General features: G+C 35.3%; 2 protein-coding genes across 2 annotated transcripts; one reads left to right on the top strand and one right to left on the bottom strand.

The window, feature by feature from the left end:
- Nucleotides 2,272-7,862, top strand: LOC109948532 (cyclic nucleotide-gated ion channel 1-like). Its single transcript, XM_020561742.1, has 7 exons — nt 2,272-2,460; nt 2,546-2,946; nt 3,049-3,246; nt 3,409-3,710; nt 3,848-3,959; nt 4,316-4,591; nt 5,526-7,862. Exons 1-7 carry the CDS (start codon nt 2,442-2,444, stop codon nt 7,179-7,181), a joined length of 2,964 nt encoding a protein of 987 aa, XP_020417331.1. The 5' UTR covers nt 2,272-2,441; the 3' UTR covers nt 7,182-7,862.
- Nucleotides 7,951-15,210, bottom strand: LOC18781302 (putative cyclin-B3-1). The gene is made up of 24 exons (XM_007211338.2): nt 15,064-15,210; nt 14,769-14,831; nt 14,589-14,646; nt 14,428-14,491; nt 14,042-14,096; nt 13,860-13,911; nt 13,674-13,767; nt 13,552-13,587; nt 13,335-13,392; nt 12,966-13,023; nt 12,799-12,883; nt 12,602-12,634; nt 12,454-12,505; nt 12,304-12,352; nt 12,129-12,225; nt 11,313-11,361; nt 10,361-10,636; nt 10,159-10,281; nt 9,685-9,774; nt 9,381-9,542; nt 9,249-9,308; nt 9,019-9,117; nt 8,628-8,806; nt 7,951-8,532 (listed from the first exon to the last, which is right to left on the bottom strand). Exons 1-24 carry the CDS (start codon nt 15,076-15,078, stop codon nt 8,397-8,399), a joined length of 2,043 nt encoding a protein of 680 aa, XP_007211400.2. The 5' UTR covers nt 15,079-15,210; the 3' UTR covers nt 7,951-8,396.

Below are 25,870 nucleotides of genomic sequence, written 5' to 3'. Positions count from 1 at the left end.
TCCCCCCCTTTTATATTCTTCCATGAATAGCTTCAATTCTAACACACCCGTTCTGTTCTTTCTAGGGCTGAGCACGGTTTGGTTTGGTTCAGGTTTTACCCAAAATCGTACGCCGAACCGTAGGTTTTGGTTGAGAGATTTTTGGCACTGGAGTCGAACCACGAACTCCGGTTAACCGGTGTAACGGTTTGGTTTTCTCAGTTTGGTGATTAACCGGTGGCTACAAAGGGACTGAGATGGAGGTTGCTAGAGAATTGAGATGGAGCCTACGGGATCTGGGCTCGACGACTTCGCAGCTTGCCTCTTCACCTCCACGACTCCAACTTATTTATTCCCTTTGTAGAAATGGCTGGTATAGTTTTGTTCTTGTTGGATTACCATACAATAAGAAAGAGATGAGAGAGAGAGAGAGAGAGAGAGAGAGAGGGAGAAGAAGATGAAAAAGTTGTAACAGAATTGTTAGTATGAAATTTGTATTGTCATTTCCTAGACTTTAGCATAGGTGAAAAATTAGTGTGTGAAGAATTGTTACTGGACGTTTTGGCACAACTCGTTCAATCCCATACTTCCGAGACATGACTTGACCGATATGAGAAACTGATTTCAGGTAGATCATGATATAATCATGCATTCATTATAGGATTCCTAATTGGAGTTATTTTCACTCAAAGTATTTTTATCTTAATCTTATTTTTAATAGGATTAGATTTTATCTCTTGAGATTACTTTCCTACTTGATTGGTCTAATTAGTTTGTTTTAGGAGATATTGTTTCTCCCACAAAGATTGGTTGTTGGGCATCGTCATTTAGAGTCCATACTAGATCAAAATTGATATTCATGATTGATACTATTTGTAGTCTCATGTTTGGCATCCTTACAGGAAGTTGATATTGAATCAAAGTTATTATTCATAATGGCACAGTAGTGTGTCTTTTGTTTTGACGTGATTGACTTGAGTCCATATGGGATCAAGTTTGAGAATCACATTTGAATAGAATTGTTGGACTATTGGGTTTCTCTCTTACTAGAGATAACCTGCTTTGAATAAAATGTGTGTCTTGATTTTCACATATATAGCTTTCCCATATTTTGTTTGAGTATTAAAATTCTTTAGAAAGCTACTGTGCATGTTTTTGAGATAAATCATCAAGTGTTCCATGTTTTACTTGGTGATTTATCAAACACTTTAATCATTCATATTGCATTCATTTGCATTGTTTGGTGACTAATACGGTTGAGGGTACCAAGACCGTGGTGGCTGTTTTTCTCCAGCGAGCTTGAAGCAATCGTGGCTAGTATTGCGTTCAACATAATGAGTGTCGAAGATCATCCCGTGATAGAAGTTGAGTTACGAAGAAGTTGGTAAACATTATCTAGAATGTGTCTAGGATAAGTATGTGAGTACTTCTTGTAATCATCGTTCTATAGTGGATTTGTGTTGGACTGAGAAGTCCCGTGGATTTTCCCCAGAGGTGGAGTTTTACCACGTAAAATAATTCTCTGCGTGTTCTTTTATGTTATGTTCAGCACTTTTCAGGATTGATAAGCCATATCAATCCTGCTACTGAAGTTTATTTTTACTTATTTGATTATAATATTAAATTGGCCTATTCACCCTCTTCTAGGCATTTTTAGTCATCCTACAGATATTGTCAAGAATAGAAACAGAGGGAGGAAGAAGAAAGAAGAGAGAGAAAAGAGAAAAGAAGTCGTCGTCCAAAAAGAGAGAGAAGAAGTTGTGCGGAAAAAGAGAGGTCTTTAACATTTTTTTATAATATTTATTCTACTAGAAAGTGATTAAATAAACTTACTATGTCAATGTTTACAAAGATACTTGATTGCTCCAGTGGATGGTGGAATATCCAGCAACAGAGGGTGAAGGGGTTCGAATCCCACCCTCCGCAGTAATTTTTGGAATATTGGCTGCTGAATGGTGACCGGTTCGGTTTGGTAAACCGGTTACTGTGAAAACTTCAAACCGCAAATCGGAAAATAAAGCTAAATATCTAAAAAAATCGAACCAAACCAACTAATCAGTTTGATTTCTGCCGGTTTTTTGGGTTGGCGGTTTAATTGCCCAGCCCTAGTTCTTCCACTGCGAAAAGAGGTCTTGTCAGTAATCAATCGGTCTAGAAGCGAATTCTAGGTCCTTTGTTTTTTTGTCAGAAAACAAAGTCTTGGTCGGTAAGTCATTGCCGCTGTTTGTAAACTTCACGAAATTGCCTAGTAATAAGCCCACAGCTTTTTTTGACTTGCAAAAGAACCCTCTCTCCTCGCAGATCATCCTTATTTGTAGAAAATTTTCTTCTCTTGTAATCACTCTCTCTTCATCTGATGAAGTTTTCTGTATGCCCTTGAAGTTAGGTCATTTGCAATTCCTTTATTTTCGATTTTGAGGACTTGTTCAGAAAATTGAGGGATCTATGGTGCCGTGAAGACGATGAGACCATTTTCTTCAGGTTAGTTTTCTCTTAACTCTATATATCACGTTGTAAAGTCCTTTTACTTGTCTTACTTTTCTGATTTCCTTTTACAATTTGGAAGATCTTGAGGGGCAGGCACGACGTTCCAAAGTCACAGAATTTTCAACAAAGAAATGGGAAAGAACACATCTTTCAGCTTCATTCTGGAACAAGATGATTGTAATCTCATGTGCTATTGCAATTTCCCTAGATCCCTTGTTCTTATACATTCCATTCATCGATGGGGAAAAGAAATGCCTTGGAATGGACAAAAAGTTGAGGAATGTGGCTCTAATTTTGCGATCTGTAACGGATATCACTTTCTTGGTGGATATTGGATATACAATCTATGAAGGTATGAAGAAAGCCTACACGGATATCAACGAAGGAGATGAGATAATTCCATTTGCTAAGAATTTAGCTCGGGAGTTGGAGTGGTGTTCTTTGGTGACTGACCTTCTGTCTGTTTTTCCCATGCCACAAGTAATAAGAGAAATTCATATGTTGGTGTACATTATGAGCTAGCTTCATCCAGCTTTAATTAATACGGACTTTTAACCCATTACTATTTATTATTTTGTCCAGCTTCTTGTAGTAAAGGTTTTTTCCAAAACGAGAGGGTGGGGATACTTGGAACGGAGAAAAGTTCTCAACTCTTTTCTTCTCAGCCAGTATTTTGCGAGGATTGGTCGAATTATCTTATCATCTAAGCAACTTACATGGACTACTGGAATACGGATGAAAGCCGTATTTAATTTGTTTCTTTACATTCTTGCTAGCCATGTGAGTTTCACTTTTCATATCATGTATTTTACTAGTTATTTTGGTAATAAATGTTTGATAAAGTTTAGTTTTCATTTATTAGAAAGTGACTGGTGATGAAGTAGAGTGATAGTCGGTCGTTAATGTTTAGATCTAATAATTAATTAATTATGACGTTAATAGGTTCTTGGAGCCTTATGGTACTTCTTTTCCATTCAACGAGAGATCTCATGTTGGTATTGGGCTTGCAAAAAACATCCATATCATGAAGGATGCATGAGCACCTTTTATTGTGATGATCACATTACTTCTACAACAGTTATCGCATTTTTAAATGAATCTTGCGGTACAGATGTTCCAGATAATACTAAGCCGCTGTTCGATTATGGAATATTTCTTGATTCTCTTGAGATTGGTAACACGAGGCATATACATTTTCCAACCAAGTTATGCTACTGTTTCTGGTGGGGCCTAAGAAATCTCAGGTTTGTACATACATATATATTTGTAAATTTCAGCATTTTATTTTGTAGCCCACAGTAAACAAAGAAATATATTTGTATACTAGAAGTTGAAATATATATTATATCCTATTCCTTGATCCTTTGCTTACTTTTTGCAGCAATTTTGGCACAAATCTCGCAACAAGTAATTATGCGTGGGAAAACTTTTTTGCAATTCTAACTTCCATCACTGGCTTGCTACTGTTTGTATATCTCATTGGAAATGTTCAGGTTGGTGAATCTCTCTATTAGATATCTATTTAGTTACTTACAATTATTTACCTTCAACTTCAGGGTAACGATATGGGTTCACTACGAATTTTATTTCAACTATCCAATCGTCAATCTTCAAGTTTTCATTCATAAATTGAAAATCATTAAGGCATCTAGTTTTGATCAACAAAATAAACTAACATAGTTCTTAACGAAAACACTAAAATGACAACCATTAATTGATTGATCAAATAAGTTCGGATTTAAGAGATTTTTTTGCAGAAATGATCTTTGAAGGAATCCCTAGAAGATAGACCATTCGGATCATCGAAATACACTTCTAATTTACTATTTGTGGTGAAATGTACCTTCAGATATTTATCCAAATGGAAACTACAAAATCAGAGAAACTAAAGCGGAAGAATTTCTTCGATCAAATAAGGCAGAAGATAGAATTAAAAGGGCCAGCTATAGAAGCCTGGATGGCGAAAAATGGCATTCCTGATGATATGAAGAAGGAGATCATGGAAAATATAAATAAAAAATTGAAAGAGGACAAAGATGCTGATCTAGAGAATCTATTCAATGTTCTTCCTTGGTATACGAAAAAATCTCTAAAGCGTTTTCTTTGCTTGAATATTCTGTCACAAGTATGTCTCTCTCTCTCTCTCTCTCTCTCTCCCTCTCTCTCAAGTATTTGTATGTACATTATTTATTAAAAAAAAGAAAATTTTGACTACCTAAGAAGTAAATGAGTTGCTTTCACCAACCATCAGGTATAAGCCTCATTTGGTGGCTCGGTCAGGACTGGGTCTTACAAGTCTCATTTAAGGTCCAATCTTTATAAGTCTCACTTCATAAATAAGACACTTGTAAGACACGATAATATATTGGATTCTTGTCAATTATAATTAATTAAGATCTATAATTTATAATCATTCACTAAACAAAGGTTAGGACATTAGTCCAATTTACAAAGGAATTAATTTGTAACAGTTAAGTTATATAGATGAATGAAGGGTTAATCATTTTATTAGTCCCCAAATTTAGATTCGATTTGCATTTGAGTCCCTCAATTTTCATATTCGTTCCTGTAGTTTGTCAACTTCAGTTTCGTTAGGACAAATGGTCATGCTGTCAATTGTGTTAACTTTTCTGTTAAATGCAGGGGTAAATTGTATTTTTGTATTAAATTGATTAAAATATGAATAAAAAAAAAAAACACAAAAAAAAAAAAACACAAAATTAAACTCTCTCTCTCTCTCTCTCCCCCCTCTATCCCGATTTCTATGCCCCAAAACTTGATTTTTTTTTTGTTGGTTTTTTTATTCGATTTTCTTTTATTATTATTTAAAAAATATGATTTTGTATTCATTTTTTTGGTTTTAATATAAAAATACCATTTTGACCATGTATTTAACAGAAAAAGTTAACAAAATTGACGGCAGGACCATTGGTCCTAACGAAAGTGAAGTTAAAGGACCACATGAACGATTTTGGAACTAATCTTAGAAACTAATAAAACGATTAACCCGATGAATGAATCTTTGCTTGTGTTTAAATTTTGATAAACTCTAAATACAGGTACAACTCCTTAAAGAAATGGATGACCAAGTGCTGAAAATGATGTGTGACTATCTGACGCCAGTGACGTACCCAGAAAATAAAATCATTTTTCGAAAGGGGGACCCAATGGATCGCATGCTTCTCATTATAGAAGGTACATTATTGAGGTGCAGCACAAATCCTGATCCTAGCCTTACTCATGGTGGCGAAACAAAAAAAGATTCTGGATCAATGGCCACTAAGGAAGTTGTTGAGAAACGTGAGGTTTATGGAGAAGAGCTTCTGACGTGGGCATCGGCATCGCCCAGCGGATCGGGTCAGTTTAATCTTCCTACCTGCCCTGAAAATGTGAGGTGTCATACAAATGTAGAAGGCTTTGCTCTCTCAGCCATGGACTTGACAAGTGTAGCCTCCAAATGCAAACGCCGGTGGAGATTACGAAAATACTTTAAAGAGAATGGTGGCGAACATTTGAAGGAGGCCACAAACAATTATGCTGTAAGAAACGAAATTGGTAGCGGAAGGTATGGAATTGTTTACAGAGGGACAAGTGTAGCCTCCAAAAGCAAATGCCGGTGGAGGAGATTACGAAAATACTTTAAAGAGAATGGGGACAAAGCCAAACAAAAATACTCGGAAGCCAATGGTTTTCTAGTTTTACAGGAAACAATGGGTCGTTTGGGGAAAACAGCCAGAATCTTTACTGAAAATGAAGTTAAGGAGGCCACAGAGAATTATGATGGAAGTAAAAAAGTTGGTGAGGGAAGGTATGGAATTGTTTACAAAGGAATACTAAAAGTTGGTGAAAGTAAACAAAGGCTTGCCATAAAGAAGTCAAAAGTTAAGGTCCAAATTGACCAAAATGAAATTACCTCCCCAGTTGATGACCTAAAACAAATTACCCAGCAGCGATTTATTAAAGAGATGATTGCTCTTTATCAAATCAGCCATAAAAATATTGTGAGATTCGTAGGTTGTTGCCTAGATACCGCAAAACCAATATTAGTTTATGAGCTCATGAGGAGAGGCACTCTTTATGAGCATATTCATGAAAAAGAAGGCAAAAATCCATCACCACTTCCATTGGCACGGCGGTTGAAGATAGCAGCCGAGACGGCAGAAGCCTTAGCATTCTTGCACCACGACACTGGCATGCAAATAATACACTGTGATGTGAAAACGGCTAATATACTATTAGATGAGAATTGGACGGCAAAACTGTCCGGCTTTGGAGCTTCAAGATTGGGTCCTGAAGACCTTGATTCAAAGTCAATCACCCTTACAGAAAAGAGCGACGTCCATAGCTTTGGAGTTGTGCTAGCGGAGCTGTTAACAGGCTTAGAGCCACAGAGAAACCTAGCGAAAGTCTTTGTTGGCTTGGTGGAAGGGGGTACGTTGGATAAAAGTCTTGATGAAGAAATAGTGGAGGGACATTTTGATATAGTCAGAAAAGCTGCTGATCTGGCAAAAAGATGCTTGAAGCCAAAAGCGGAGGAAAGGCCTTCCATGAAAGATGTAGCCGCAGAGCTAAACGGATTAGTGCGAACGATGGAACAGCATCCAAGTGGAGGAGGAGAGGCTGATATCTCTCCATCTCCCAAAGATACGGGCAACTTGGGTGGGTCATCTGCTTCAAGTGCTTCCGTTGGGGATATTATAACCAGTGCACTGTGAGAGAGCAGCATGCAAATAACGCCTCTTGGTCTTGGATTGCGATAATTAGTTGACTTGTTTGTTATTATTCTGTTCAAAGTTAATTTCCTATATTTAAGGATATTGTTATCAATTCAAGATTTTCTGGTTGAAAAGCATGAAATCATTTTTTATATGTGCTTTACCCTTTTACCAACCCTGCATCGACAATCTCTTTTTCCTTTCCTTTTTATTTTTGTCTATTTTTTATATTTTATTACATTATTTTCTTGTTCCTTTTACTTTCTTGTGCTGTGTGACACAAGTGAATTCTATCTCCAGCTAGGATCAATTGTCAACAATGCCGTTCTTGTCAGAGCAATACTTGGTCTAGTGTTTTCTGAGTGGTTAGTAACAATGGTGATTTTTCATATAAAGATGGTCTTTGACTCATGCTGCCCTTGCGGGTAGGTAGTATATGATTTGTAGAGCCACTTTCAGTGGCCATGTTGACAAACTGCTGTGTAACTAGGTTGCTTCTTGGAGAGGTCAATGCTCTGCATTTCAGAGCTGATAAACCTTGTTTGAGTCGGAAATCAGTTCTGTTATGTCCAGGTTTTCCCCCAAGAGAAGATCCATGTGGTGGTTTGATTTTTCTTTTGGTTACAAGGGGAATTGAGTCTACAATCTGCCCTCACCCATGCCAATTGAGTTAAGGCTCATGGGCAAATTGTTTGCTTCATAAGCAAGCATAAGCAAGCATGTCATCTAAATCAGACTCGGGGGGAAAATGATTGATCAAGGCAATATGTACCGTTAACAGGAAGCTATAAATTCATATAGCAATAGTTGTTACAACAACAATATGTGTTTCAGTTCCAAGATCATATTTTCTTAGCAACAACATTAGTTGTTACACATAGGGTGTAGACTAATATCATCTCAGAACATACAGATGTGAACTGTGGTACCAAATGAATAGACTTTACAATCCCAAAAGCGCTAAAGTGTCAACATCACCAGTAGGAGCACTACAAAACAAGGCTTCTTTAACAAGCTTGACGGATGCCCTTCATTGTGTTAGATCAGTAAGATATACAAGCAGAGTTATATCCTGACAGACTTCAACAACATCGGGGGAAAGCATCTCCCATACGTGCTGAAGTCAGAGAACAGTCTTGAGCAGAAGATTTGAATGAAATCAGAAAGTCTTATCTCTCCGATCGTTAACATTCTTATCTTCCCATGTGAGCTGAATCAGAGGGGAAGTCTCTCCAAGGGTTTTATTGCTGCAACACCACTGAGATCAGGCCTCATGTACTTCTCATACGTGACCTTCAACCGTCCCACTCTGGCAACTTTTTGGACTTTTAAGATCATCTCTGCACAGTCTCTGCAATGATCAAATATCGATCGTTAACATTCATTATGATGCAATCACTACATAAGGACATGAATTTATTTGCTTATTTTCTAAAGAAGCAGTGCCTGATTTGGGACACGTCATAGTGAGCATGTTTGCAGAGCATTGGGGTCCAAGCCGGAGTTATCTGCAGGGTGCACCTTGCGACATAAAGGGCTGCTGCACACAGCAATGAGGGCTTGAACCTTGAAGCTTCATATTCAACTAAACACAACTCGATAAGGTAGAACGCTAGGTGTTCAAGCTGCAGCAATGTCCACAAAGTAATTAGCAAAGCTAAAGATTCAATCAGAGGTGACTCTATAGTTAACTACTAAACTGTGGTATGCAATCTCTCTTTCTTATTTGAATTTTTTTCATTCATCTACAACTCACACAGACACAGAAACACTTGTAGTTATGGAGTTAATCGTTAATCAAATTTTCCGTTTCTTAGCCTTAGAAATTATTAAATACCTTTGGTTCTGACTGAGCAGCCTTGAGAAACCTTAACATGAAAACATATGGAGTAGGTGCATTAAGACGAAACTTCAACTTTTTAAGCATGAGTTTCTCCTGAAAAGCAAAGCCAGAGTTTATTGTTAGGACTGGAAGAATAGAAACCTATACAATACAGCAATAAAAAGACGCATACCCAAAAATAATCAGATATACCCAAATAATCTGACAAATAAAAGAACGCATACCATTCTGAGGACCTGGTCTCTTGTGTATGACTCAGCTGAGATGCTAATTAGTTCTTTGACCTGCATTTTTTTTGTAGAGCATAAGAAAGCAAATCATGAAAAATGCATGAAAGTTGAGATATTGATATTTACCCTAGGATGCCAAAAATCCTCGTATTTTGATGCCAGCAAGAGTGCAGTGAGACCAACTAACTGCATTTCATCCTTCTTGATTGTGACTTGAGAAAGATACTGGTCCAACAATGTGACCATGAGATAAAGTGTTTCTTGCATCAATTCAAATTTGAAGTGTACCTGTTCCCATATCGACAAACAAATTAGCATAGCAAAAGCAAGGGGATAGCCAACTATTAAACACAAGGAAATGCAAAAATGAACCAACAGGATGAAAAGAAGAAAAAAGAGCATGAGTGCATAAAAAAGGTAAAAAAAGTACTTCAATTAACCAATTGACCAATATGCCTCGCATATGAGGAGTAATGTCTGCCTGAATCAACATGAAATTTTCCAGAGGTGGATTCTGTGCCTGCAGTTAAACACATTCAACAAGTCAGAATAAGAACTGCAGGTAGTATGACCACAGGAGGGAAGAGGAAGAAAGTGGCAACAGGTCAGAATTTGAACTACACAAAATATGGTCTTGGAACCCGTAAGAGAATCATGCAAGAAAAATGAAGAAACATAAAAAAACTTGTGACGTGAACCCAAAAGACCTCAGGATAATGGCACTGAAGGCCAGCATGATGTGAATCCAATTTATCATAGGGGAGATAAATATACATTTATTGCTGTGTGTGCAGACATGTAGAGGATTTGAACACTCTGAAAGTATGAAGAACATTTTGACGCCCACTATTCTTACTAGACTAAAATGAAAACAATGGTATTAGAGAGACATCATGACCATTACCTCAGAAACCCAGTAATACTGATAGATCTCATCAACATAATCAGAAACTTCCAGTTGATTGCAATCATCATCAATACTTGGCAGTTCTTCTTGTTTCATAGCTTCATCACGTTCCTCTAGTAACTGCAAATGGGTTCAAGTGTGATTAAAGTCCACAAAGATATAATAAAGGCAGTAGTATTGGAATACGGTAAGCCCCAACCTTTGATCCAGTCATCAACAGAGATGTGTAAGATCGCCTCCTATTTGAGTTTCTCCTGGAGATGGTACTTGAAACACTATGGCTGCACTTGCCATCAGATGGAAGCTCTCCTTGAGTGGAATCATGCTTAACATTCTCAGGAAGAAAAGATGTAACCACTTTTTCAGTTTTGGATGAAGTTGCAGTAGCAGAAACCAATTTTTTTGGACCTGATGCACACTTCGATTTCAAAGTCCTTTGGGATTCGGAAGTGTTCAGTGTGGACTTCAGAATTGGCTGGATCACAATAAAATTAAAGGAACATAAATAAACATATGATATTGATTTCATCCAGATATAACATGCCAAGAAACAAAGTCAGGATGATTCAGTACTCTGATATTTATGGATATCTACAAAACAACATATAGAATACTGAATACTTTGAATTCAAAACTTAGAAGTGGTGATGGAACAATGGAGGCTTACAATAAATTACGAAAAGCAATGACTCAGGTAAAGTGATTAAATGAATGCACTGTCATAAAGCTTCAAGTTGAAGAAAAAATAATTGATGTGGCTTAAGCAATAACTTGATTTAACAGTGTTAAGGAACTAAATGACGTAAACCAATCAAAGCAGACAAAGTTATAATCAATTTGTGTTGACTTATAGGTATTGCAAATACTCATATTTAGCACAAACTAGTCATCGATTAAAAAAATTTCACTATATGTTGAAATACAAATATTCTTATTGCATTCAACAATAATAAAATTCTACTGACCGATTGTTTAACCATTGAAAAGAAAACATGTCAACACAATTGAAGTTGTTAATCTATTGAAACCGATAAACTTGAGTAACTAATATAAAAACTGGTCAAACAAAATGACAAAGTAATTTTATGTGTGTTTGTGGAAAAGAGAGGCCGGGGGGAGGTTGGGTGTGCATGAGTTCTAGTTGTACTTACTCTCACAGAAATTCTCGGCAACACACGAGTATTTGAATTAGCTTGACCCCTGCAATCTCAGATCACAAGAAAACTATTAATAGATAGGAATCTCAACCTTGTTTAATTAAGATATGATATATTAAAAGGTAATGCAATATAAATACATTGAACGAATTAAAGAGTTAACCAATGTAGTAATTCAAACAATAATAGTGAAAGAAAAAATAAAGTGATTACAGGAGCCCCTCAAGTCTCTCACTACCCTTGCTCCCTTTGAAGGCCAAAATGAAAACCCCCAGCGCGCTACATATAACATTTTCAGCTCCTTTTTTGCTGAAAGGTTGGAGAAACCCAAGAGGGAACTCACCAGGCATAACAAGTGAGATACCTTCACATGCCAAAGAATCCATTCTTAATCTATGTGTGCTGTGACTTTCAAGAATGAAAAATTATATTAACATGTAATGTTATGAAATCGATTCTTAGACACCATGTAACAAGCACTAGAGTAAACTTTCTTTTTCCAGACCAATGAAAAAGGAAAGGTTTAAAAATAAGTAGGAGAAACCACAAGATTCATAGAATTGGGATGAATACAGAATACAAGTTTTTTACTGTATTCCCTTATAGTTCTAAGTGCATCTTGACATTGACATTTTAGACATGGCCTATACCATAAAAAATAATCCCACTATCCATAAATGTAAGATACTGCCATTTCATTCATTCAGAAGCAAAATGAAGTTAACACGATATGCCACAATTATCAGCAAAACCTTTTAACGGTATTTAAGAGGAAGAAAAATGCTAGTTTTATGGATCACTGTGACTCACATATTCATAAAGCCATCACTCACTCGATTCCGCAACAGATGGCTCCTAGCATTGTTGCTTACTCTGGGTACTACCGTCCTGCCAACTTTAGCCCTAACTGTATTCCACAATGCCATTTGGTCAGAGATCCTTAGACATGCACTTATCAAATCTTAAATAAGTCAAGGCATCTTACCATAATACCCACTCTTTTCTTCAGCATTTTCAGAACTTCCAGCATTTTCCTACAAGTAGGAAAGCAAAAAACATAAATGTCCAACTTAGAAATCATAGTCCCGTTAGAAAAGCTCAACCAAAGAACGTATATAAAATGTATAACAGCAACCTTTGGAATACTCGTTTCTTCTGGGTTGACCTTTAACACCGGCAGAGACTTTCTTTAAAATGAAGAAAGGGGAATAGGAAATTACATCAATAACAGATACACAACTTATTCACAGTACATAACCAAACATGTTTTGCACATCAGAGACCTTATCAGTTTAAGTGTATTCCTTGAAGTCCTCCTGACATACGAAAAGAAAAGAAAATCTAATTAAGGGTCTTTAAAAATTCAGTTTCAAAAGAATATGGGCCAAATAAAAAAATTTCAAAGGCACAACAAAGAAATAAAATTGCAGCACAATTTCTTATTTCTAATAAAGAGAGGGAAAACAAAGTTTGGTCAGACCTGCCATCTGCAGCAACAGATTCACGGCCGAGACCCATAGCCTTGGTCCTTTGGTTGTCTGAAGGGGCCTTCAAGTCTTTAATAGCTACAGTTATCCATAATGGAAAATTTTCAAACAGCGCTGAATCAGGGAAACTATAATAGCACTTCAGAAGTATTAAAGTCACCTCTCTTTGAAGTCTGCAACCTAGATACGCCTTGGCTAGGGCTTTCCTGTCCTTTTCCCTAATGCAAGTAAGAAAAAATTCATTAGTTAAAAGTGGATGACCAAATAACAAAACATACAAAGGGACAGTGGCAAACAAACTTGACCTCTCAGAGGCAAAACATGGATAGGAAAAGCAGTTCAAGTTTTGCAGCTGTTGCCTAGATTGGGGGTAAAATTATATGTAAAATAAATTGAAGTGCTTTCTTATTTATTTTGTTTTTCCTTTTTTTTGTCCTTTTCCCATATTATGGAGAAAACATCTACGTAAAACAGAACAGCACACTACACAATCATGGAAATAAGAGAGCTATAACTTGAACATTCTTACCAGGAAGGATCTCCTTGATGATACACTCGTAGTCTTAATGCCCGTACCCACGGAAACCCTAGAAAGATACAAAAGAAAACAGTGCTGCATTCAAGTAAAAGCCAAGGATCTCAAAAATACTCACATATTTGCTAGTATCTATATCCATATCAATCTGTATGCATTATATACCAAAATAGAGCAATAATGATGATGACCATAAAGTCAAAATGCATACCGTTGCAAAGATTTCTTTCTCTCACTTTTACCATTCCTGCATTGAACATAGCTCAAACTTTAGAACTTCTAGCTCAAAATCCAAACTGAAGGAACTATTTGAAAAAATAAAAAAGTACCAACATTTTCTTAGAGGCATCACCCCCTGCTGTCCTAGAAGAATTGCTTTTCATATTGCTGACATCGGCCAATGCTCTTCTCCCGATATTTGCATTTGCTAAGAAAAGGACAGCACCAATTTGAAAAAGGAACTGTTTTAAGACATGTAACTCAACTTTGCATCACAAGTACAGTCTGGTTAAACCTTACCTGTAGAACTACCAAGTATGCCTTTTCTCTTGTCCTTAGTTTTCAAACCAGCCTTGATAACAAAACAATTAACACATAGAAAACATTAAAATTTAATTAAAAAGCACAGTTTATCACAATAAGTTACACTCCATCTCAATTCACCACAAAACAAGCAGATGACTGAGGAGATGATCAATTACCTTTATAGCAATTGTATTCTCCAGGGTAGATGCTTTGTTAACTGGTACAGAACTCCTGAAATTAAAAGGGAAAAACAGAAATAATTCCCCTTGCAATTTAATGGTTGCCAAGAACTTAGAAGAAGTGGGCAGATTTTATGACTAAAATCTAATACTTTGAGGTTTATATACAAATAAAAAAACCCTTAAGAGTTAAATTCTGGAATGAAGGCTTAGCTGATTTTAGTTGCAAGGAAAATTTTATCTCTTTCTTTTTTTAATCCCAAGAAAAGCATACATTAGACGAAGAAAGAAAACCATAATGTTCCACCACAACTTAGACGTCGATTAAAACCATAATATTATATTCTTGTAGTGAAATTTCAAAAATTTAGAACAGAAATTACCTGCTATTAGCTTCAGCGTTGGTAGTTTCACTTTCTGAATAAACCTTAAAACTTGTAACACCAACTGTTGAAGAAATTGAAAAAAATAATGAAATCAGTTAATAAATCACCACCACACGAACTTGAATTCAGTAGAAGAAGTAAGAATTGAGTTTTTGCACCACTCGTGCGTGTTAAGTTTTCTTTGCCGACTCCATTCGGTCCTATGCTGAATTTTGGCTGAAAAATTTAGAAGACCAATCGGAGGTTCATAGATGTCAGAATTGCTTTCGTCCAAAAGGCAAAAAAGAGAGAGAAATCAAAGAAAGTAAACCGAGAATTGAATATCAGGATTTGCTGACCTGAGCAGCCACCATTTTGTTTCTCGCTTGATGTGTCAAATTGCTCTGTCGATGATCCAATTTCTAGAAAGACCGAGAGACTTTAGTTCAATTCAAGCTAATTTTCACAAGAAAACAACTGCCAGAAAAGAAACCCTAAAATTCCGATACCTAAACCTTAGTTCTTTTTCAAGAAAATGCCATACTTGTGCGGAGCAAGAATTCAAAGCACATCCCATTCATCAATAAATTCGACTTTCAAGAATTAGACGGGGAAAAAAAAAAAAAATTCTTAGAGACGTTCCTAAAAGCTTACCTTGAAAGACGCCATCGTTCGGTAATCTTTTGCTCTTTTCGGGTTCTGATCTTCAGAGATCGAGAGAAAGGAGACCAATCGACCGTTGCAGAGGGTTTGAATGTTGGTAAAGCGGCGGTCTTTGATTTGGTTTTTGAAATAAGAATACCAAATTACATTACCACCCCTATTTTAAAATTTTATCTCAGGGTAGAATAGGGTTTTTGAGACAACAAAATTGCTGGGGGTCGGTGTCATCAGCGATTTGGGGGTTGCAATAGAATTCCTCTTCATCTACACTGCTTTGGTTGATGTATTGGGTGAAATTAGTTGTTCTTTATAGACAGGGATCAAAATTGAGTTGAGTCGACAATTAAAATAAGTTTGAATAATTAATTAGCTCTTAGTTTAATAGTTTTTCTTATATTGCAAACGTGGGTTAAGTCAGTTGATTAGGATAGTATGTCGTTGCATTCAAATTCGAGTCTTTCTTCGCGTATATCAGAGTAGTTTAGACTATCACTTAAAAAAAACAAAGTAAACATTGACTTCTTCATTCAATGTTTCCAACAACTAAAAAGTCATACACTCAAATTTGTTCAATACTAGTTTTCGTAATAGATAAATGATAATCAACTCATAACTCATTATATAGTTCGAGGAGTTACCACATGTCAAACCGAATCAAATATGTGGTTCAATTAAACTAACATAAAAAAATTTATTTAAGATAAGTACTAGCTTAGCTAGCTATAGAAAAATTAAAATGCTGATCAATGAAACTATAATTGCTCTGATTATAATCTTCATTCTTGGGTTGTACTTGTACTTGCACCCTCCTCTTCTGGCCTCATTCCCTCGAAACTCATCAGGCTTGGCCTATGATTTCCCCAACCTTCCCCATCAAACCTTCGACGTATGAAACTCTTAACTTTGTGCATTTTCATATCGTACACAAGACCTGGTTGGGCGTGACTTGTGGATATTGACTTACTTTCCTTACACACCAAGTATTCCTATTATAATTGTAATTGATTTACTTTGCTTACTGATTTCCTACTGCATATAGATGTAGGACTTTATTATTTACTTGCCCCATTCAGGTTTCGTTGTATTATAAATATGACCTCCTACAAGGAGAAGAATACACAGAAAATTCCCACAAAATTTTTTTTTTCTTGGTGTGTAAGGAAAGTAAGTCAATATCCACAAGTCACGCCAACAAGAACTACCTCCCCATTATTATAAACAAACCTGAGGTCATCAGAATCAACACTGGAAGGAACAATAGATCCACCTTCCGGAAATCGGGTTTCCTTCAAAAACTTCATTGGAACAATGTTCTTGTATCGGCTCCATTTTTGCTCCTTGAAGTCTTCTAACACCAAGGCATGAAGAGCTTCATCAATTATATCAACCACAGCTATACTTTGGTTCCAACTGATAATCCGAGCTTTGCTCAAATCAGAAAAAACTCCCTCGGGCAGAGTGGCTGTCATGAATGTCTCACTCCAGAGATCAAGACAGTGAACTTCTAAGTACATGTCTTGTCCATCAGTTAGGGTTTCAGCACAATAGCAAACCCCAGCATCAGCCTTATCAGCTAGAAGAAACTGTCTTCTTTTGGCCTGTTTATTTGACAAACCCTGATTAGGGTATTTCAAAGGTCTCCAATTCTCATCCTTGCCAACTGTCAAAACTTCAAACCCTGCCTCATTGTTTTCACTGTAGGAAGCTACCAATTTGACCTCACCAGTCGATGAATTAAAAGTGGATACCATTAGGTTGACACCAAGATGGGCATCAGGCAAGTAAAGCACTTGGTGGGTGGCTGGATTTCTGATGCGGCAAACTTGGCTGGAAGAATGCTTCTCTAGAACCAAGCCAGCAACAATGAACATGCACTCGTAATTTTCCTCGGAACCAAGGGCTATGTAGCCAGGTTGCTTTGTCAATCGATATTTTAGTCGTACAGGTCTTGTCCGATTCATATGCTTTGAAATGAAGCTGTATTCTTCCATCGACGAAGACCAGTTTTTGTTGACAGATTTGAATCTGAGCAATGACTCCACCGGTAGCCAGCTCAGAATCTCAATGATCATGGGAAACAGAAGCTTTGGTTCTTTTGGTCTTCTTTGGTAGCAGCTCACGTCCATCTGCATGTTGTGCATGCGCACCACAAAATATTAATTATTCATTGATTGTGGTCTACAATTAGGATTGTTCTTAACAAGCGTTACATATGATATGTCTTTTAAAGAGTGACAAAAGCAACCCCTAAAGTTACAAATCCTTACATGAGGGAAACATGTCCATTTAATAACAAGAGAGGCTGCCTTACAAACCACTACTCTCAAATGATCGACCAAATAGAATTTGAAATCTATAAGTTTAAAAAGTTACATAAACATCTGAACAAGAATTCAAGAATTCATTTAAGTATATATATATACACAAAGTTTTTATTAAGGGATCCGTCAAATAAGTTTATTTGACGGACATTGTTGTAGGGCCCACTCTGCATTGTATTTCACTAATCCAAACCATTTATCTTTAGATAATCATTCAAAAATCATCTCTAAAAAAAATCACTTGAATCTGATATAATTTGATCACTCAATTGAGTTATTGAAATTTTAATACTTTCTTGAAGCACCGTGTTCATTGATTTTGTAGGACACAATTGGATGTTGAAGCAGTTTTTGATTTGTCTAATTTTTTGCAAGGATGATCTATAAATATAGATTTAACTAATAGATGGTTTGGATCATTGAAAAAAATTCATAGAGGACCCTACCCTCAATAGAATGAGACTATATATATATATATATATAGAGTGCTGCTAAACGAACCCTAAAATTAACTGAGTATACCATACTACCAAACTATTTATTGAATTACTAATTTACCCTAATATAAAATGACGAAAAAGGATATATTGAATTATGAAACACCGTCGTCATCTCCTCCACTGGACATAGCAACACCTCCTTCATAACATCATCTCCCCCACCATCTCACTAACACTGTCGTCGCATACACTTCTCTACCATTACAGCAACGCCGTCGTCGTACCATTATACTGGCGCGGTGGTCGTCAGATATTGATACATCTCATTTTGATTTTATTATCAAATGGGTTATACTGTCTTGATTTGTTCTTCACCGGCCATAATGTTTTGTAACATTCCTCTGGAAATTGGTTTTAATTTGTTCTTCAAAGGGAGCAGTTTTGGGGTTGTTTAATATTGATGATTTGAAGATATCCATGACCATGTGGGTATGCTGCAGACTTGCTACAAACATCGGAAATGCTTTTATAGCTTTTCTGGTTTAGATCCAAATAATATGTTGAGGACCCCTGAAATTTCCTTCATATAACTTGTGAAATCAAATAATAAGTTCAATGTTTGTGTATGTAAATTCAATATATTTATAAATCTAAACATAGGGCACAAATTCATGTAAAAAGATATATTTGGTTTATGATTGGTATTAGGGTATTGTGTGATTGAGTGTATTAAGGTATACCGAGGGTATTTTTGGTAGTTAAATAAGGTGTACTTAGTTAATTTTATATTTTAATTAAAATATTAGGATGTACTTAGATCATAGGGTGTACTCAGTTAATTTTAGGGTTCGTTTAACAGCACTCGTATATATATATACATGGAGCTTCCATTGAGGAATCCCTCAAATAAGCTTTATTTGAGGGAAACTCTTCCAGGGTTCACTCCGTGTTTTATTTTATTAATCTAAACCGTCTATTTTTTAGATCATTCCAAGGTCATCTCTACAAAAAAATCACTTGAATCTGATATCATTTGGCCACTCAATTGAGTTATTGAAATTTTAGTACTTTTTTGAAGCATCGTGTTTATTGATTTTGTATAACACAATTGAATGTCGAAACGGTTTCCGATTTATCTAATTTTTTGCAAGGATGATCTATAAATATAGACTTAAAAAAAAAGAAAAAAAAGTTTGGATCGTTTGAAAAAAAATTCATATAGGACCCTCAAATAAAATTATTTGAGGGATCCCTCAACAGAAAGAGACTATATATATGGACATCATCATGCTTATTTGAATGTATGGATATGGATTTGTAATTTATATAGCTCAAAGTTCAAATATATGCGAATCAATATTAAAAAAAAAAAAGACAGGAGACTTCTTACCAAAAAAATTGAAAGAAAAAAAAAAACATGTAGCTCAAATCAAGGAACTTTTTCTCATATACATACTAGAATTTATGCATATCAATAATCATCAATAAATCTAATCTAATCGAATTAGTCATTAATATTCAACTGTTATATTCACATAAGTTGCTCAAGTTAAGTTTCTCACCTTTGAGTTTGGGCTAAAATCGAGAATGTGAGAGTGATCGTACAGAAAGAAAATTTGAGAATGAGAGAGTAACTGGTTTGATAATGAGACAAGTATGCCAATGAGAGAAAGTTTGAACGAGCGGCGGGTCTGAGAGTGAGAAAGGAAAAGACCATCACCCAAAGAAATGAAATATAAGAGGAGGATTTCTAGGGATTTTAAGGGTAGTTCTGTAATTTCCATTACTCCACCCTCATAAAATAGCTAGAATAATTTATATAAAAGGAAATTATAAATATCTGTATAAGGGAGCAAAAAGGAATAATTTATTTTAAGGTAAATTCTCCTTTTTAAGGGATAGCTAGCAAAAGTCATCTTTCTGAGTGTCATGTAAGAATGGAAGTGCAATTACAATTATGTGTTGAAAAATTTATTGGATTTTGTATTATTAAACAGAAATGAAAATAAAAAAGACATATTCAAGTTTGAAATAATACATCTTTTAAGTGACTGCATTACTTCACATTCTTTGATAAATTACTGTTCAACATATATAGATAAGAAAACAAAGAGTCCACTCACTGGTAGTCCGTGCTCGCTAGACCTCTTGAAGGTCCCTCATGCAGGTCAACTGGTGCCCGGATGCCTGATTCAATGACCATAATATTCTATTAATACAATACTCAATAGCCGCCCGGCTATACTATTTTTAATACAAAAAAGTTTCCCCAACCATTTGGAGCCACGTGTCAAAACATGTTTCAAGACTAAGTATAGACGCACCGCTATACTATGCTGCTTAAAGGGTGAGCCTACCTTGTCATAAAAAAATTCTATAAAAAAAAAATTTTAAAAATTTAAAAACTAAGTATAGCCGTGCGGCTATACTATTTTTATTATAAAAAGGAGGACCCCAGTGTTTTGGCGCCACGTGTCAATACAAGTCTACTTTAAAAAAAAAATAAAAAAACACAGAGTATAGCCGTGTGGCTGTACTGTTTTTTTTTTTTTAAAAAAAAAAGAGGCATCCAGCGATTAGGTGCCACGTGTCCCAAAAGAGTATAGCTGCCCGGCGATACTATGTAAATACACTATATTTAAAAGGGCTACACTATTTAATAAATAAATAAAAGAAAGAAGTACCCTCCAAGTTGCATTAGCTTTGTGTGTCTTAATGAAAATTTTGTAAAAAGTATGTGTATTAAGCATTACAAATACGTACAAACATGTACAATACGACTATTTACGTTTGCTTTTTAAAAAAAGGATATGTGTATAGAACACAAATGCATTATTGAAAACTATGTACGTATACACACACAGACAGATATATATATATATATATATTACGACTAATTAAAGTAATTCAAAAAGGATAAGATATTACTTAATTACATATATTAAAGTAAGGAAGTTGGCCAAAAGAAAAAGTAAAGAAATTAATTTTATATTTAAAAAATGGATACTTTTAAAAAAAAAATACATGAACACTTCTCCCGACGAAATTTCAATGGTTCAATTTCAGCCTCAATAAGAAATGCTAAACCCCACACAGGTTCATCACATAAAGGTCCAGCTGCAGTCGCCACTTGAAACCCCGATACAACACTGCTTTCAAGGCTCTCTGCCTCCTCATACAATGCTTGAGTTACTTCTGAAGATGTATCACCAGCTATATTTCCACTGCCACAAGCATCCACTAATCCTAATTTTTCAGATACGTGAGAGTTGCCACGGATGAGGACAGAGCCATCAGTATCCCTTCCTTGAAGGTCTGGAGTAAGCAGGATGTTAGGACCAACCTGCGAAGGGCCAAGTGCCCATATCCTTTTAAGAAGTTTTTGCCACTTCAGTTTACATTTCTCAACCCGATCCTTGTCATTTTCACCACTAGAATAAATATCACTCTCCACAGCATCCATGATACGTTTCGTCAGTGCTTCAGTCGGATTCTCATCTTCTTCAATCCTTGAAATCTTTGTGTCCAAACTTTTATTGGTCTGGCATTACCTTCGATGATTTCTCCAAGTAAACCAGAGTTCTCCTCAAGCACCTTAGTTAAAGAAGGTGGGAGCTTTATGACTCGCACCTTAATAGTACACCTTTCATTTGGCGTCTTTTTCTTAACACAATCTGAGCTCTTAAGAAACAATTTCAAATTCTCAAGTTTATCGACTACATCTCCCTCAATGGTCTCTTTATAAGAAACAAGAGGTGGAGACACTTCCAAGTCTATCCTCAATGCTCTCCCCTAGCAGAAACCGTGACCTCTACAAATGGGTCTGCCCGGTTTTATATTAAAGAAACTAATTTTATATTTTTAAAATTGATACTTTTCAAAAAAAAAGAAAAAAAAAGAAGACTTCTCCCGACGAAATTTCGTCGGCAAAGATCTATGCCGACAAAATTTGCCGGATTTGGTTTTCCCCGACGAACATATCTTTGCCGACGAAATTTCGTCTGGAGAAGTGTTCTTTTTAAAAAATAAATATAAACTTAGGATGTTTAGGTTAATTAATTTTTAAAAATTTTATTTTTATTAACTACATAATATATTTGGAGATTTAATTAGTTGAATTAGCAATTATATTTTAATTATTATTTATTTAATGACTGATTATGATTAAATATTTTAATTAACTTCATGAGTTATATTACTTAATGAATAGTAATTCAATTTCTCCTTTAGTATTCACTAAGTTAATTACTAATCGAAGTAATTAAAAAAGTGAAATACATACTATGCTACTTAAAGGGTGTAGCCAAACTTTTCATAAAAATTTAAATTTTAAAAAATAAATTAATTAATTAATTAAAAAAACTGTGTATAGCCGTGCGGCTATACTATTTTGAATATAACAAGGAGGACCCCAACGTTTAGGCGCCACGTGTCTACTTTGTTTTTGAATTAAAAAAATAAAAAACTGAGTATAGCCGTTTGGCCATACTATTTTTAATATAAAAAGGAGGACCCCAACCTTTAGGCGCCACGTGTCTACCTTTTTTTTAATTTAAAAAACACAGAGTATAGCCGTTCGGCTGTACGTTTTTTGGTTTTAAAAAAAAGGAGCCTCCAGCGATTAGGCGCCACGTGTCCCAAAAAAGTATAGCTGCCCGGCTAGACTATTTTTCAAAAAGAAAAATATAGTACAGCCGCACGGCTATACTATGTAAATTGAATTTAATTATTTTGTGGACTTTTTCTATAATTTTTTTAATACTAATTAATAATTACTAATTAAAGTAATTCAAAAAGGCTAAGATGTTACTCAATTACATGTATTGAATTAAAGAAGTGGGCCAAAAAACAAAAGCAAAGAAAGTAATTATATGTTTATTAAAAAGGATTAAATTTAAATTTTTTTAAAAAAGAGCATTACAAATACGTTTAAACATGTACAATACGACTATTGTACGTTTGCTTTTTAAAAAGAGGAGATGCGTATAGAACACGAATGTATTATTGAAAACTACGTACGTACACACACACACACACACACACACACACACACATATATATATATTACGACTAATTAAAGTAATTAAAAAAGAATAAGATATTACTTAATTACATATATTAAATGAAGGAAGTTGGCCAAAAGAAAAAGTAAAGAAACTAATTTTATATTTTAAAAATTTATACTTTTCAAAAAAAAAAAAAACATGAACACTTCTCCCGACAAAATTTCGTCGGCAAAGATCTATGCCGACAAAATTTGCCGGATTAGGTTTCCCTCGACGAAAATATCTTTGCCGACGAAATTTCGTCGGAGAGGTCTTTTAAAAAAAATATATATATAAACTTAGGATGTTTAGGTTAATTAGTTTTTAAAAAATTTATTTTTATTAACTACATAATATATTTGGAGATTTAATTAGTTGAATTAGCAATTATATTTTAATTATTATTTTATTTAATGACTGATTATGATTAAATATTTTAATTAACTTCATGAATTATATTACTTAATGACAGTCCTGATCTCTTGGACCACAGAAGTCCAAGAAATTTGTGGTCACTCACCGTTAGATGTAAATTCAACGGTTCACTCACTCTTGCACTCATTTTAAAAAACTTTTTTCAACCATTGAATTAATATCCAACGGTGGGTGACCACAATCTCTTGGACTTCTGTGGTCCAAGAGATCGGGACTGTACTTAATGAATAGTAATTCAATTTTTCTTTTTCTTTTTCTTTCTCCTTTAATATTCACTAAGTTAATTACTAATCAAAGTAATTAAAAAAGTGAAATACATAATATGCTACTTAAAGGGTGTAGCCAAACTTTTCATAAAAATTTAAATTTAAAAAAAAATTTAAAAATTTAAAAAACTGAGGATAGCCGTGCGGCTATACCATTTTTAATATAAAAAGGAGTTTAGGCACCACGTGTCTACTTTTTTATTAAAAAAATAAAAAACTGAGTATAGCCGTTCGGCTATACTATTTTTAATATAAAAAGCAGGACCCCAACGTTTTGGCGCCACGTGTCTACTCTCTTTTTTTTAGTATAGCCGTGCGGCTGTACGTTTTTTTGTTTTTAAAAAAGGAGCCTCCATCGATTAGGCGCCACGTGTCCCAAAAAAGTATAGCCGCCCGGCTAGACTATTTTTAAAAAGAAAGATATAGTACAGCCGCACGGCTATACTATGTAAATAGAATTTAATTATTTTGTGGACTTTTTCTATAATTTTTTTAATAGTAATTAATAATTACTAATTAAAGTAATTCAAAAAGGGTATGATGTTACTCAATTACATGTATTGAATTAAAGAAGTAGAGCCGAAAAAAGATGGATTAGGCGCCTCCAAAAGATTTCTTAACAATAGGTATAGCTTCTTTTAGTCTATTGCAGGCACATTTCTGCAGCCACTTTCTTTTAGTCTATTCTTTCACTTCATTTTCTTCTATGTTTATTGATGAGATTCAAAATTATGGCAGCTCATGTTTAGCAAGTTTGAATTTGATGGGAAACTGAATCCTACTTTTGTGCAAGGGGAATTTAAGCTCCCATTATCAAGCATACAAGCATATCTAAAAGAGCCTATTACTCCCAGAGGAAGATCAGGATTTTGTGAGCAGGAGGGATTGCTTATCATCCATTATGAGATTAGCTCTAGCTTGTTCCACAGAATTTCCAGAAGAGGATTAACATGTAAAATGTTGTTGTCACACTCAATAAAATCAAGATTAAGTTTTTGAAGGACTCTGCTGGAGTGCAGCCTTAATCTGGTGGAGTTCATGTATGTGCAGGACAATGCCCTAAAATTTGGGTAACAACCAGTTTGGTGGTCCGCTTCCATCCAAATTACGGCAATGCAACTTCTGGAATTAGTGTTGGAGAACAACAATTTCAGTGGAAGCATACCCAAAAATATGGGGAATTTGACCCAATTAATGGAGATTTATATTGCCTACAACAATTTGACAGGTATTTGAAATGTCATGTCAACTCTATTCATTTTATACTATTGTTCCTTTCATGATTTATCATTACTTACATCTTAATTAACAGCAATTTCGCTTGCTAGTAATCAGCTCTCAGGTAGCCTCCCAGCAGACATAGGGCTTAGACTTCCAAACCTAGAATTGCTATATATAGGAATGAATGAACTCAGTGGAGCCATTCCCAACTTTATCTCTAATAATGGTTCTAAGCTCACCAAGCTAGAAATGGGCGGTAACTCATTTACTGGGTTTATTCCTAGCACGCTCTGTGCCTTAGCAAACCTTGACTTACTTAGCTTGCACACAAATAATTTGACCATTTATACCTCACTCCAGAAGCAAACTTCCTTTCTTGTTTGGCTAATCTTACAAATTTGCAGAGATTGACCTTGTCAAATAATCCATTAAATGACACTCTTCCTGTTTCCTTTGGGAATCTCTCCACATCACTTATATATCTAGAATTAAGAAATTGTAGCATGAGGGGTAAGATTCCTGATGATATCGGCAACTTAAGCAGCCTGATAGCCTTAGCTCTGGGAAACAATCAATTAACTGGCTTAATTCCAACCTCAGTGGGAAGACTTAGGAATCTCCAAGGTTTGTATTTGGATGGTAACAAGTTGCATGGAGACATCCCACATCAACTTTGTCAACTGGCAAGGCTAGCTAAATTTTTCGTTTGGACGGTAATCAACTCTCTGGTTCTATACCTTCCTGCTTGGGTAATATAGCAGCACTAAGATATCTAATAATACAGTCCAATTTGCTAACTTCCACAATACCATCTACTCTATGGAGACTTGAATATATCTTGTTCCTAGGCTTGTCATACAATTTTCTAAACGGATCAATCTCAGAAGATATTGGAAAATTGAAAGCCGTCACAACTCTGGATTTATCAAACAACCAATTATCAGGTAGCATACCAAGCAGCATTGGGGGTCTTAAAAATGTGGTTCAACTCTCCTTGGCAAATAATAATTTACAAGGACCTATTCCTAGTTCCTTTGGGGAATTGGTAAGCCTAGGAGACTTGGTTTTAT

Source organism: Prunus persica, chromosome G4, assembly GCF_000346465.2.
Source record: "Prunus persica cultivar Lovell chromosome G4, Prunus_persica_NCBIv2, whole genome shotgun sequence".
NCBI classification, from domain to species: Eukaryota; Viridiplantae; Streptophyta; class Magnoliopsida; order Rosales; family Rosaceae; genus Prunus; species Prunus persica.
This window is presented reverse-complemented; position numbering and strand designations above follow the sequence as displayed.